We start from the raw sequence: 14,265 nt of genomic DNA on the forward strand, positions 1-14,265 counted from the left end.
ATTTTCCTCAGTTTAGAGTGTGAACTCACCAGGTCATTGCTCGTAAAAGTGCTGTCTCCAGCGAGTTTTTTTTTTTTTTTCCCACCCGCACTTTTAAACAGTGCATTATCATTGTATCTCTCCAATACACGGGGCATCATTTGGATAGCGGGGGTGGAGCGAGCAGCAGCCTGTCCCGGTAAGGGGAGGGGAGAACGGGGAGCAGAGGCGGTTCTTTCCACGGCTCTTCGCTTTTTCGGCGCTGGAGAGTGTTGGGACCAGGGCTGGAGAAGACCGCCGGGGAGCATCAGAGAAAAGATCCAGTCCTGTGCACGGAGCCTCGACTGGGCGAACGCGGCACCGTGCGTTTTTCTTTTTTGGGGGGGGGACAGCACAACATTCCTGTGAAATATAACTGCTATTAATGGCATGTGGCTTGTAACTTTACTCCTGCTGTTTTCTTTGCAAGAAGGTAAGCTGGAGATTTGAGTGTTTGCCTTGTCTGCATGTTGCCTCCTCTCTAAAAAGATGCTGAAGTTGACTAGTTGATGGATTTGGAATTAAACATGCTCTAAAGAACACGCACCAAACTCCAAATCACTGCTTGAAGAAGATAAGAAACTTTTTCTTTTCGTTTTGAAGGTGTTTATTCTTATATCAACCATCAATTTATCATAAATTGCTGCTTGGATTAACGTCTGCATGCCCCCATGGTGATTAATCTGATTAGGAGCAAATAAATTACAAAGAGAACACTAGGAACACAAAAATCAGCAATCACTTTTATTTGTGTGAAGCATAAAAAAACACAAGTATATAAAGTTGAGCACAAACTGCATCCTTATAACGACCACTAAAAAAAAAAAAAAAAAGCAGTGGCATTAGCGATTTTGCATGATGAATATGAGAATGTGCCGTGAATATGGAGGCTGTTGAATAGGAGGAGAGGCTGATAGCAATCTGTGCTGATGAAGAGCGCTGATGGTGGGGCTCTGGGGCTGTTTCCTCTGAAAAGTCCGAGTGGATAGAGAAGTTTAAAGCTTTTGCAGATCTTTTCTGTCCAAGCAAGATGTTAGAGAGCGAGTTTGAGTCTCTGTGTGTGTGTGTGCGCGCGCAAATGTGTGTGTTGGAAGTACAGAAGGCAAAGAATGGAGTGTTAGGAGTAAAAGCATCTTTCCCCGTTTATCTCGTTTTTTTTTTTTGTTATAGGTGCCAAAAATGGATGTTTCTGAGGATTTTGCTTAGTTGTTTAATTCCTGCGAAAGCAGAGCAAAGAGGGTCAGTAGATTTTGATGAGATAAAGGAGATTTTCAGGTGATGCTTTCCACTTAGGTGTTTTAAAATGCGAGAAAGAGCCAGTTATAGTTGGGTTTCCTCTGCTAAAATGTCGGAGTGACTCAGTTGTTATCATCCTTGCTCTAATTATTCATCCACCATTTTCTGTGCCACTACATTGTACTGATTGGCCTTGCTCTGAACACTGCAGATGCAAGATAATTAGTCGTTTTCTCCCCTTTCTTTAAAAAACGAAAACATTTAAGAATTCATGTAAGAATTAGTGGGGATATATACTGTGTATATATATATATATATATATATATATATATAAAGAAAGAAAATCAAGAGAATCTTAGTTCAATCTGCTGCCTTGACAAGCGACTTTGCATCTGGATGCTTAAATATGATTGATATACCATTCTAGAAGTTTATTCATATGAACTAACGTTTGTTTCTTGAGTGTTAGATGTTTGTAGTCGCTGGCCTTGGCAGTGCCCTTTGCTGGGGTGCACCTGCGCGGTGGGGGACTCCTGGGCTGTTTTTTGTTGTATGTAATTGGATTACAGGGTCTATTTCGATTTTACGCACTGTACATTCCCCTGTCCCGTGACTGAACGAAATGTATCGTGGGTGTGTGCGCGCGCGTGTGTGTAGGTTTCCATGTGAATGGGTGTGCGTGTATATGTGTGGTGATGGGAGGAGGGTTGGGGGCTGCAAGCAGCCACTGGAGCGGAAAGAGTGCTTGAGATGGGAGAGATGTAGATAACGCAGTGGAAAACAAACTTCAATTTTTCCGTAGATTTTTCAGAGCCATGCTCCCTCTGGTTTTGCACGGATCAAACATCTGATCGCTTTTCTCCTTTAAGAATATATTAATTGATGATATTGTCCAATTTTATGGCGAAAGACGAAGGTCTATTATCATACATGCATATGCATTAGTACTGCGTATTTTCCTGTCAGCGCCGCGCCACCCGATATGGCACACTATCTGCTTGCGTCTTGTGTTTTCTTTACGCCAGAATTGAGGGTATTTGCTTGAAATATTTTTTTTATATGCATTTCCTTTTTCTGCCCGTCACTGATGGCCTTTTGTTGCTTTAGTTTGGCTGCGTATCAGCACACCTGAACCCGTGTCTGAGTGCGGAGTGGAGAGGAATGGGTGGATAAATGGATACATGTAGGCAAAAGGAAAGGAGGAGAGACGCACTCATTCTTCTCTGTCATAATTTGGAAGGCTGCTTGTCATATTGGGGAAATAAAACTGAGTCATACTCAGTTCAGGGATGTATGGGAATGTTACCCCAGGCCCTATAGGCCGGATCCAGGCCCGATCAAAAGGAAGAGGGTTGAAATAATTATTGCACTCAATGGAACTTAGAATCAACTGGGAAATCAGGACCTTTGCTTATGTGCGCAGGTTTAAAAGCACCAACTCTTAACTCCAAAAAATGTTAAAAGAAAATGTCATGTGGTGATCTGCACCACCTTGTTCTCAACCACATTCCCTGAACTAAATTTAATGTGCAATAAAAAAAAACAGAAAACAACAACATGGTTTACTATTTAAAAACATTTTTTTTCATTATTTTTCTTTTGATAACTTCTCATTACAATTTCTTCCAGCCTGCCAAATACAGTAACATTATTATACTAATGAGAGATGCTTTCATTTATACTAGCAATTGAAGCTTCTAACACAAATGTTGGAAATTAATTCTGCTACACTCAAACTCTGCAAGGGGTAAAAAGTAGCTACTGTAGTTAAGTACAAGTTTTCTGTACTTAACGACAGAAAACTTTGCATTTCTTTAAAGGAGTCTACAGACCTAAACCTTTACTTTTACTTCAGCTTGTTTTAAATACTTTACTCAGTTACATCTGAAATCACAGACATCAATGAGTAAAAATAAACGGCAGAAAAAAATGGCATTGATGCTTCTTCTAGTAATCCGATCTCATCTTGTTGCATTAATTGGATGACAGAGGCGCTAGGAAAAACTCAGAGCAAGGTTCAAGTTAACCTCTGAGAAGTAGAAGAAAACCCGTGACCGTACATGAGGGGCCAGTGTGAGGAAGGCAACAGCTTTGTCCTACAGTGTAAGCTTAGTTTGGTTAATGTTCAATACTATGACAATGCAAATATTCAGAATAAAATTACAGAGAAGAGAAGCTTCATAGATGTAGTGAAGGATGCAGAGGGTTTAGTGTAATGGAGAAGGATGCTGAGATGATCACCTGTGTAGAAAACTAAAGACTGACAGAAGATGAGAAATAAATGTATCATTAATAATTGCACAAAATTTTACAAAGCCAATCCACAATCCTAGACGCCAACAAAACCATGAAGACTGATTGAAAGACACTGTGGGGAATATTGCAGTTCTGTTATTTTAGGGGTCAGCTCTGTTTAAGAAATGTTTTCAAAAGAAAATTGTTGTCTTAGTTATCATACGCATTGTTAATTTGCCTTTTCCGTACTGCACTATTGGAGGTATTTTTTTCGGAAAGACTGTTGGTATTCAATTATTTTTATTCAGAAATATTTCATTCTATAAAAATGTATGTGAATAGTAAAGATTATTCAGTTATCTCCATTTGAATCAGTAGGACAGTTTAATCTACAAAATGATTTAGTCTGTGAAAAATTGGGAAAAACTTCCACATGTTGGCCATCACAGAGTTGATGTTTCATACTACAGCAATTACATTTGTTCTGAAAGAAAGCAGGAAAAATATGCAGCTAATTACTGATACAATGACTTGCAAAACTATTCATACCCCTTGAATTTTTTTATATTTTGTCACATTACAAATACAAACATAGATATATTTATGTGGAATTTAATGTAAAAGACCAAGACAAAGAGGTATTCAATTATAAAGTAGAAAGAAAATTATACAGGATTTGAAACATTTTGTACAAATAGTAAAGTGAAAAGTGCGGAGTGTAACAGTATTCAGCCACCTATGAGTCAATACTTTGTGGAACATTATTTTGCTTCAGTTCCAGTTGCAAGTGTTTTAGGGATTGTTATCTCTACCGGATTTGCACATCTTGGGACTGAAACTTTTACTTATTCTTTTTTGCAAAATAACTCAAGCTCAAGACAGTTCAGATGGAGGGCATTTGTGAGCAGCAGTTTTCAGATCCTGCCACAGATTCTTGATTGGGTTTAGGTCTGGACTTTGACTGGGCCATTCTAACACATGAATATGTTTTATTTTAAACCATTCCATTATAGCTCTGGCTTCATGTTCATCGGCCCTTGTCCTGCTTAGAGGTGAACCCAGTCTCAAATCTTTTGCAGACTCCAACAGGTTTTCTTCCTAGACTGCAGGGTTTTTGGCTCCAGCCATGTTCAACTCTGACCAGCTTCCCAGAGCATAAAGCTTCCACCACGACAGTGGATACGGTGTGTTCAGAGTGGTGTTGTACAGTTTTAGTTCTCCACCACACATGGCGTTTTGCATTTTGGCCTAAAAGTAAAGTTTTAATTTTCTCTGACCAAACTTTACTCACCAAATCACATTTTTTAACATGTTTGCTTTGTCCCCAACATGGCTTCTGGCAAACTGCAAACAGGACTTCTTGAGGTTTTTTTCTTTTTTTTATCAATGACATTCTTCTTGTCAATCTTCCTTTAAGAACATATTTTTTGAGTGCGTAATTAATAGTTGTCCTGTGGACAGATTCCCCAACCTGACCTGTGGATCTCTATGTTTAGGTCAACGGCCTTATCTTGCTAGGTTTACAGTTGCGTCATCCTCTTTCCATTTCTGGATGATGGATTGAACAGTGAGATTTTAAAGCCTACATTGCTTTAAACTTCTCAACTTTATTCCTGATCTGTCTTGTCCCCAAAATGAACTTTGCAGTTTATTTGGAGATTTGTGCAGCTTGGCAAATTTGTAGAACTTTATATGAGTCTGACAATTATATTACATACAAATAAAATACAATTGTTTCAAAACTGTAACAGTTAAAATGGAAGCTCATCTAGTCTTCTGTGAAAATGCTCCACAATATATGAGTGAGTCTTATCTTCTATGCATAGTTTCCTCCAACGTCAGATTTGACTGAAGTGCATTGTGTCTATGCTTTTACAACTCCGCAGAATAACCTCTACACATCACTTTAAAGTTAAGTTGCTATCATCATTGTGCTCAGACAAGCGGTTTGTTTCTTTATTGTGGAGTGCTTGGTAGATGAATGCAGCTCAAAAGCGAGAAAAGAAAAAAAGTCACTCTGCCTCACATTCTGTCTGAACATTTTGTTTATTTTGAACACGCTCACTTCGTTGGCCAGTTGGTGTGATGTACTGTTCCTAAGGCAAATTCACTTCCTATCAAAGCGAGAAAAATGTCAACAAAATTGAAATGGCAGTTTCTAAAATGAACCAAAACCCCAAAAGTGTGCTCACAAAAACCTGGAGGGACAATGTTGCCTTGCGCTTTTACATGCCTTACTCTACAAAAAACACAAGCACTCTAATGTCCGTGGTTTAGCATAAGAGTCTTAATTGGAGATGTCATGCAGTCTAATTAAATGTTGACTGCATGCTACAGGTTTTTTAAGTCTGGCCAGCAGTGGTTGTCATGATTTCAGGGAATTTTACTGACCCAATCAAAGGTGGCGACGATCTTAAAAAAGGTAAAAGATTTCCACACAGAATGGAAGAGGTAAATGTGACTGGCCATACCAAAACCAGGAAATGAGTCTTCCCGGGGGCATTTTGAGTTATTTACAGATTTTTGAAAATGTGGATGCTAAGCTTTCTAAATGATGTCAAACGCATGGAAATAATAATAAAAATAATAATTAAAAAATCAAATTAAGATATGGCTGTTGAATATTGACACTCTGGAAACCAGATAATTGAAAAAGCAGCCCTTAAAGTTTCAGAAGAATTGTCCCCAAACCTGATCAGCTACCTGGGAGTGTTAACAAAGGGTGCTCATTTACATTTCTTTGATATTTCACAAAAGTGCTGTGACAGAGGTCTGATTTTCCAGGTTATACAGCAATGTCTGGAGGACAGAGATGAGGCATTCAGACTGACGATGGTGATGATGCACTTTGCAGAGGTATGACAATCATGGGGAAGCTGCAATCTCTAGGATGACTGACTGGAAGGGAACAGGCAGGAGGGCTTCCTCAAAGTCTAAGGATGGAATCCAGAGCTGAGGGCGACCTCGGTCCCGAAAGCCGAGCAGAGGTCTTCCCAAAACTTGGAGGCAATTTGAGGGCCCCTGTCAGAAAGGACCTGTGAGGCCAAAAGATGTATTTAACCAGTAGCTGAGCGGTTTCTAGTGAGGTAGTAAGTTTCTTCAGAGGGATGGAGTGGAAGAATTTTGAGAAGTGGTCCACAATGGCTAGAATGATGGAATATGGGACCACAGGCGATCAGGAACAAACAAAGGTTGCAAAAGCCCTTGGTGGAGCTAGGGTTTGGGACGTGGGAACATATGTGACAAGCCTGAATGTACTCTTTTACATCCCTGTGTATAGTAGGCAACCAAAAAAAGTGCTGGATGAAAGAAATGGTACATCCCACACCAGGATGGCATGTGGACCTTCTTGTGAACCAATGGACTGTAGTCCAGTTAGGGAGACTGTTACTAGGATTAGGTTCAGTACTTTGCGCTTTCAGAATGGAGTTGTGACCAGAGCCAACTACACAAGAGGTGGAAGAATGGTGTCAAAGGTTGGATCTTTACCAGAGGATAATTGTCTGGAGAGAGCATCTGGTTTTGTATTGTTTGAGCACTGATGGCAGGAGGATTAAAGTGAGAGAGGAAGATTGACCATCTTGTTTGGCAAGGGTTCAATGGCTTGTCTTCCTGAAGGTAAGAGATATTATTATAGTCAGTACAGAAAATGATAGGGTGTTCCAACCAGTGATGCCATTCTTGGACAGAACTGAAGGGAACATTGTAAGAAGAACCGAACTTATTGGCCAATTTCCCCAAAGAAGCTCTCAGGAATGGGCGAAGCAGCTTCTTGGGCAGTGAGGGCTGCGAATGTGGACAATGATGTGTGGAAGGTGTGGCAGCTAGATGTTGGAAGAGGCCGAGCTGGAAAGCTGCTGATTGATTTTTTGCATTTGACTGGTAAGTTGATATAAGCACTGGACAATGTAACCTTGTTGTTCACAAGGAGAAGTTGATGTAGTGTCATCCTGGGCAAGTAAAGAGATTTGCTTCATGTCGGGGTTTTAAAATGAATATGGTGGCTCAGTCCTGTTAGGATTTCAGAGATTTTCCTGACCCACTTGTGGAATAAGAGACATAAATGTTCCTGAAAAAGGTAAAGGCTCATTTACTGAATGGAACAAGTAAAAGTCACCCTGCAAGGATAAGCAGGTATTGGTGATGTAAATGCATCCATTTGCATTGTCCTTTGTGATGTTGCGCTGATATATTTTGGTGGCAGAGACCAAAACTTATAGTCTTCTGTTTTCTCCTCACTAACATCCTTGCACGTTGCATATGCTCAATACCTGTCCCCCAAAACCATGAAGCCATGTTTAAAAAGACATTACAGCAGAATACACAGCCATATAAAATAAGCAAAACATCAAATCAGAAAACTTTTGTTTCTCTACGATTTTTTTAATCCAATTACTCAAGGAATCGTTTTACCCTCAAGTATGTATGTATAGATTGGAGCATGAGTTGAACCTGTGTGAATTAAGAAAATGTATACTAAAGCTGTTCAGTCCATATTTGTTTAACTGTTTATATGACATTAATGCAAATGATTAGAGTATTTAAACTTCTAAGTTGAAATGCAGCAGCATTGCTTAGTGCTTCCAAAATCTACTTGCAGATATGTTCCTATGAATTGAACTTGAACTGTCTTTATGTGACTTTGTGACTGAAGGAAAAAGAGTTGAAAGGGCATAGTGAGGGATTTATTGCCCTGTTTTTCTATCCATGTGATTGTTATGGTGTGAATTCGAGTCTGCGTGTGTGCGCGCGCGTGTGTGTATGTGTTCCTGAATGAATCTAGATGAGACACAGAAAGCTGCATTATGCATAGAGGTTCACCATAGGCAATATCCTTGCCTCTACAGCATACATATTCATACTCCATTTTCATATCCACAGCAAAAACAAGTGGAGACGTGTGAATGTGTTGGGGTGCATTGCTAAGACATGTTTTAGTAAAATAAATAAATAAAATGCACCAAAACAAGAAACACATAAAAAAGTTAGGTTTAATGGTTCACCTCGCAGATTATATCCTCCTTCGTGTTTCAAAAAGAACAGGTTCAATCTTCTTCACTGCAATCCAGTGGTTTTAAACTCCAGTCCTCAACAGCTGGTGTCCTGCAACTTTTAGACACACCTCTGCTGCAGCACACCTGGTTCCAATATTAGCTGATTAGCATAGCTCTATAGAACTCATCTGCATGCTGGTGAAGCAGTTTAAGCTTAATTCAAGTGTTTAAACTTGAAGGGAAACATCTTAAAATTTAGTTGTGGGGTGTGACTAGGGACTCTCGTATCCCCAAATCCCCCCTTCATCTTCAGCCTTCAAGCAGAAAGTTATTAGCTGTTCCAAGAGGAAAAATAGAGAAAGCAATCCCAAAGTATGATGCTGCAACTGATGTGTTTCACTGTAGGGGTGGTGTTTCTCGTTTGAGTCTTGTTTGGCTTTGTATGTTTGGGTTGTTGTTCATAAAAAAAAAAAAAAAAAAGTACAACAAAACCAGAACGGAAGGCCTTGTGGCAGCGTTGTTTTTGTTTATCTTTTAGTTTAACTATACAGGATAGAAGGCTTATTAAGGTGGGAAAATCTTTAAATTGTCTAAAATGGCTTTGTTTTACATCAAAAACATCTAAATTTGTATTTATTAAACACAGCACCTCTTGTCTTTTCCTGTCCCTTAAGTGACCGGTGACTGTGTATGATTTGATGGCCAGAAGGAAAGTGTTAAATCCACATAATATTTCCTGTTTAACTCATCCACATTGTAATCACACCGCTGTGGGAAACTGATGTCCGACTTTCCTAGTTTTCGTGTGTGTGGGGGTGTGTGTATGTGTGTTATTCTACAGCTGACTTAGAGATCAGGAGTGCATTATTCCTGACAGGATATGGGTGGTTGGGTTGGAAGGGGAGAGGAGGAGGCTCTCGGGTACAAAGGTGCTCAGAAGCAACTGAGAGAGTGAATGTGTGTACGTTTCTTTCTGTGTGAGGTGATGTCAAAGGGATAGAGAGGTTATTGTTAAATCACTGGCTCAGTTTTGATGTCAAACTCAGCCAACAGCAAAGGCAGGGGAGTACAAAGAGAAAGAGAGAGAGGTGGAAAAAAATGCAATCGCTGCTCGGATGCATGTGGATGGGCCTGTGGATGTATGTGTGTGCACGAGCACAGTAAAGATGACAAGCAGATAGTGAGACAATGTTGTAGCAGCTACTCTCTTCAAAAATAGGAATTTAGGTCAAGTTCAATCCATTGGTGCTGTTTGATTCGGTGTCAATCGTTTTCAAAGGCTCTGAGGGAAACCGATCTTCACTTTCAGCACCATGGAGAGCACCGCAATGTGCTGCTGAGCAACACTCTAATGAGGGATGCTAACGTGAGCAAACAAGGAGGAAACCACTAAAAGATGTCAGTGACAGTCTTCCTTCTTCGTATGGTCAGTTTTAACTTCTAAAATGACATATTTATATGATTAAAAACAAAGCAAAGAGAAACTAAATTGACAGCGTGCTCCAGTGTATGGAACAGCAAATATAAAGGCCGAAAATATCCCTTTTATACAAAGCTGCATAAACAAGTCTATATATTGTAGTAGAACATGTATTATTTCTGGTCCAACTATGTCATACAAGACAAAAACTGTTTTGGTGTTTTGTTTTGTTTTTTCATCTGAAATGTTTGTTTATATTTTGTATTGCTTGATTTTCTCCAAATGATTCTGATTAAAAATTAAGGCAACAGTCAGAACATTTAACAACAGCATTACCATACAGCCACAGTTTTTCACTTTTTTGTTTTGTACTCAAATCCGAAGAGAACCTAAATTCATGGTCTCTTTATCTTATCTTGCAGTTGTCAACTACTATTAACAATGGCGGAGACAATTAGTAAAAATTCAAGATTAAGAGCAATTCAACGCCGTCTTTAAACCTCAATTGATGAACGAGCCCCTTTATTCTCTGAGGATGTAGAAAATTGAAAAGATTGGATTGAATAAACCCAGGCATTGTTGATACAATCCAGGGAAAAAAAAGGAATTAATTGAGTATCAATGTCTGAAATAAAAAATTCTCTGGCTTGGGGCATCACATCTCCCCCTGGCCTGCAGCCAAGCTGAGCTCAGCACTTCCTTATGATCCTCAGTTCCCCCCTCTCTTCCTTTCCCCGCCATAATCCCAGCCAAACATACACAGAAACAGAGATTTTCATGGATGTCTTAATACCCCACTTTAGTTTGAATAAGGGTATTTTGAGAGGGGATGAAAAGCGTATCTGCTAGCCGTACCTAATCTGTGCCACGGCAGTATTGCTTTACAGTGAGCCATGTGTGGTTTCCAGTTCCTTAACTCAAACAGCAACAGAGAGTTTCTCCTGCTGAGGCCAGGAGAATCACGAGGAACAACTTCCCTAGCTTACAGGACATAATCTGAAGAAATAGGTTGAAGTTGTGATATATTTTCTGCCCTACTCAGAGTTGGGTGGGTGCAGCTTATTACATTACTGATGGTTGAAAAATGCATATGGCATTAGACAATTTGCAGCAATTTGCAGTAGTTTGGAACATGAAGGAAGTTGTTTGGGTTAATGTGAAATTGACGAGCATACAGCTCTGAAAAAAATTAAGAGACAGCTGCAAATTGATCTGTTCTCTGATTTCACTCTTTATAGGTATATGTTTGAGTGAAACAAACATTGTTGTTTTATTCTATGAACTACTCACAACAAATCTCTGAAATCCCAAGTAAAAATGTAATATTTATTTACAGAGAATGATCAAAATCACAAAAAAGATGCAGTTCTTTTACACCTCAAATAATGCAAAGAAAACAAGTTCATATTCATTTATGAACAACAATGCTAATGTTTTAACTCAGAGTTCAGAAATCAATATTTGGAGGAATAATTAAGAGGTTTTCACTGGGGTTCTGTGCAGTGGGCTCTTTATATTAATTTTTATTATTTTTTTACATAGCTGTGTACACAGTGCCTTGTATACTGTAGGGATGCAAGTTATCGATTAAGAAGTTAAGCTAAAACTGATTGATCTCATTGATTGACTAACAATGTATTGATAAGCGGACATTTTCTTAAAAACCAGACTTTTCTCTTGTCTTTCTATAAGTTGAAATGCCATTGTTTTAATAATATGCTAAATTTTTTAAAAAAGAAGCACATCCTTACATTTTAACAATTTTCTGTGCCAGCTGTATTAAACACTGACTGAATAAACAAAACATTTTCTCACACATTATTAAACATCAACATCATTCTAAAAAATAAAGAGAACAGGAACTTTTTGGGGTTCCTGATTAGAGAAAAAGGTAAAGAAAATAAAACATGTGGAACCCATAATCCCCCGTGAACAGAAAGATGTAAAACTATCCCTTAAACACAGGATGACATTTAATTTCAAGGTTTCTAAGATTTCCAGTTCTGCTATCAGGCCAGTCTATAATCATTGGTGATGGTGACACTTTGTGTTGTTCAGTTCAGCTGTAGTAGGCTCTCTAAGTTTGTGGTTATGGTTGCTCTTGAAGTGAACCATAACTTTACAACTGTGAACCATTAAGTGAATTAGCTCATAAAATCCCTCAAAATAAACTGTTTTTGGGCATTATGTCTTTTTCTGTCATGTTACTTTTTTTTGTGTGTGAAAAGTTTTGTGGGCAGCTGAATGAACACTATTCAAGTGACAAATTAAGGCGCTTGATAAGTTTGTCTTTGTATATTTTAAACAAATAAACAAGAAGGTAATTTAACATATCTGTGAAATGGAGAGAAAATGACAAAGGGTTTACCGATAGTTTTGATTGTACAAATAAAAAAAAGTCAAGCTTAGGAAGAATTTAAATACAAAAAAGACATACACTTTTGAGTAAATGATTGATTTTATTTCACATACAAATAAATTTAGTCAAAAGCCAAGCAAGAAAACAAAACAAGGGCCCATAAATAAGTAGGTAGAGGTAGAAAGCATATTCTGACTTCCCCTATTTTAAAATATGTTATACACTAACTACAAATTTGTTATAATTTACATATTTAAAACAATTCAGTTTTCAACAGCTGTTGCCAAAGCCCTTTTTTGCAACATTTGGTATTGTTATGCTGCAAATACGTTAATTGCAATTAGATTCTTCCTCCATCAATATGTCTTATTCAATGGAATGGAATCCATTGAATAAGAATCATACTCATTGTTACAAGTATGACTCCATAGGTATTGTGCAGCTCTAGTCAGAAATTTTTCTTATTTTTACTCATTTATCCTTAGACAATGTCTTTGAACTTCAAAAGTAAGAGACTGCCTTACGTTGCCTTGACTAAAAGTTGTATTTCTTAATTTGCAACCAATCTGCTGTTTCTTCTTTACAGTTTGTGGACTTTTTTTCAAAACTTTACTTGCTATTGTGACAAGAATAAAGCCTCTTACTGTTTTAAAGAATTCTCTTAGGCATCTCTTGTCAAGAGACTCCAAGGTTGTTGAGCTTTTTCTTTAGAGTTGTGAAACTGGATTGAGTCAATTGCAAGATGTTATTCAGGTGGAAGTTTCATAAAGAATTTGAAGTCCTGAGGAGTTAAATGCTCTGTTAGATTTTTCTTATAAAGAAGGAACTAGAATGATTATCTTTCCTATTTTTCAGATAGTCTAAATTACCCAATTTTACATCCTAAACCATACATCAATCCATTTTTTTTTTACCACCCTTGTCCCTTAGAGGGGTCGGGAGGAGTGCTGGTGCCTATCTCTGGCTAACGTTCAGGGCGAGAGGCGGGGTACACCCTGGACAGGTCGCCAGTCTGTCGCAGGGAACATCCTAAACCACTGTTCATTGTTGCTGTTTAAAAATGAACAGTGGTTGTCTTTTTTCGTACTTGTTTGGTACGTGAAGTCGCCTCTAACGGGTTCTCCCTGTCTCTGTCACCCTAACAGCCAACAGTGAGGATGTTGTCTCTACTCGGCTGTACTTTGTGAACGCCTCCCTGCAGCGAGTGACCTTCTCCAGCTCGGTGGGGGTGTCCCTGCCCTGCCCTGCGGGCGGCGCCCCCCATGCCGTCCTGCGCTGGTACCTGGCTGCCGGAGACGACATTTACGACGTGCCCCACATACGCCACGTGCATGCCAACGGCACCCTCCAGCTCTACCCTTTCTCCCCCTCTGCTTACAACAGCATCATCCACGACAACGAGTACTTCTGCACCGCCGAGAATCAAGCGGGCAAGATCCGAAGCCCCAGCATCCACGTTAAAGCAGGTGAGGCTCAGGCAAGCTGCAAGCAAGTGAAGTAAATAATCTGACATTTTGTGCATGCAGACAAATTCAGCAAGTTGAAAAGCTAATTTCTTTTTACAATCTTATTTCACAAAGTGAAATAGGTTAATTACACACACAGAAGTTTTCAAGCATTTGTTTGTGTCAATCATAATTTTCTGCTTTGTTATTAAAATTTAACATTAGAATCTTGCATCAAATAAAAATTCAAACTTTTTAATACAGAGATGATGACTTGATTAAAAATATGTTTAATACTTGCTTTAAGGTTGCTAGTTTTTTTTAATGTTTTTATTTCTATGGAAATAATCTTGACAAAAAAAACTTTTACTCTGCCTTTTTATAAGGTAAATCCAGGTTTATGCACTCATCATAGAAAGTCAGAAGCATCATAACAAAATCTCACAAAGCTCACGTAACTTTAGCAAATAAAAGTTTGGAGTCACTTTGACTCCACAACAGCAAATAGATATCATAAACATGCCAACAACACGTTTGGGAGTCATGCCAGGAAAAAAA

At 38.7% G+C, this 14,265-nt stretch overlaps 1 protein-coding gene across 3 annotated transcripts in view; it reads left to right on the forward strand.

The window, feature by feature from the left end:
• The first annotated feature begins 213 nt into the window (after positions 1-213).
• dscaml1 (Down syndrome cell adhesion molecule like 1) overlaps positions 214-14,265 on the forward strand; it is a 111,903-nt gene continuing 97,851 nt past the window's right edge. For 2 of the 3 annotated variants that reach the window (XM_032590673.1, XM_032590674.1), the window contains exons 1-2: positions 218-451; positions 13,408-13,728. In XM_032590673.1, coding sequence (XP_032446564.1) covers positions 409-451; positions 13,408-13,728 — 364 coding nt within the window. In that variant the 5' untranslated portion in view covers positions 218-408. Of the gene's footprint in view, positions 452-13,407; positions 13,729-14,265 lie in introns of all 3 variants that reach the window. The other variant, XM_032590676.1, reaches the window with a different exon arrangement.

Source organism: Xiphophorus hellerii, chromosome 18 (assembly GCF_003331165.1).
Source record: "Xiphophorus hellerii strain 12219 chromosome 18, Xiphophorus_hellerii-4.1, whole genome shotgun sequence".
NCBI classification, from domain to species: domain Eukaryota; kingdom Metazoa; phylum Chordata; class Actinopteri; order Cyprinodontiformes; family Poeciliidae; genus Xiphophorus; species Xiphophorus hellerii.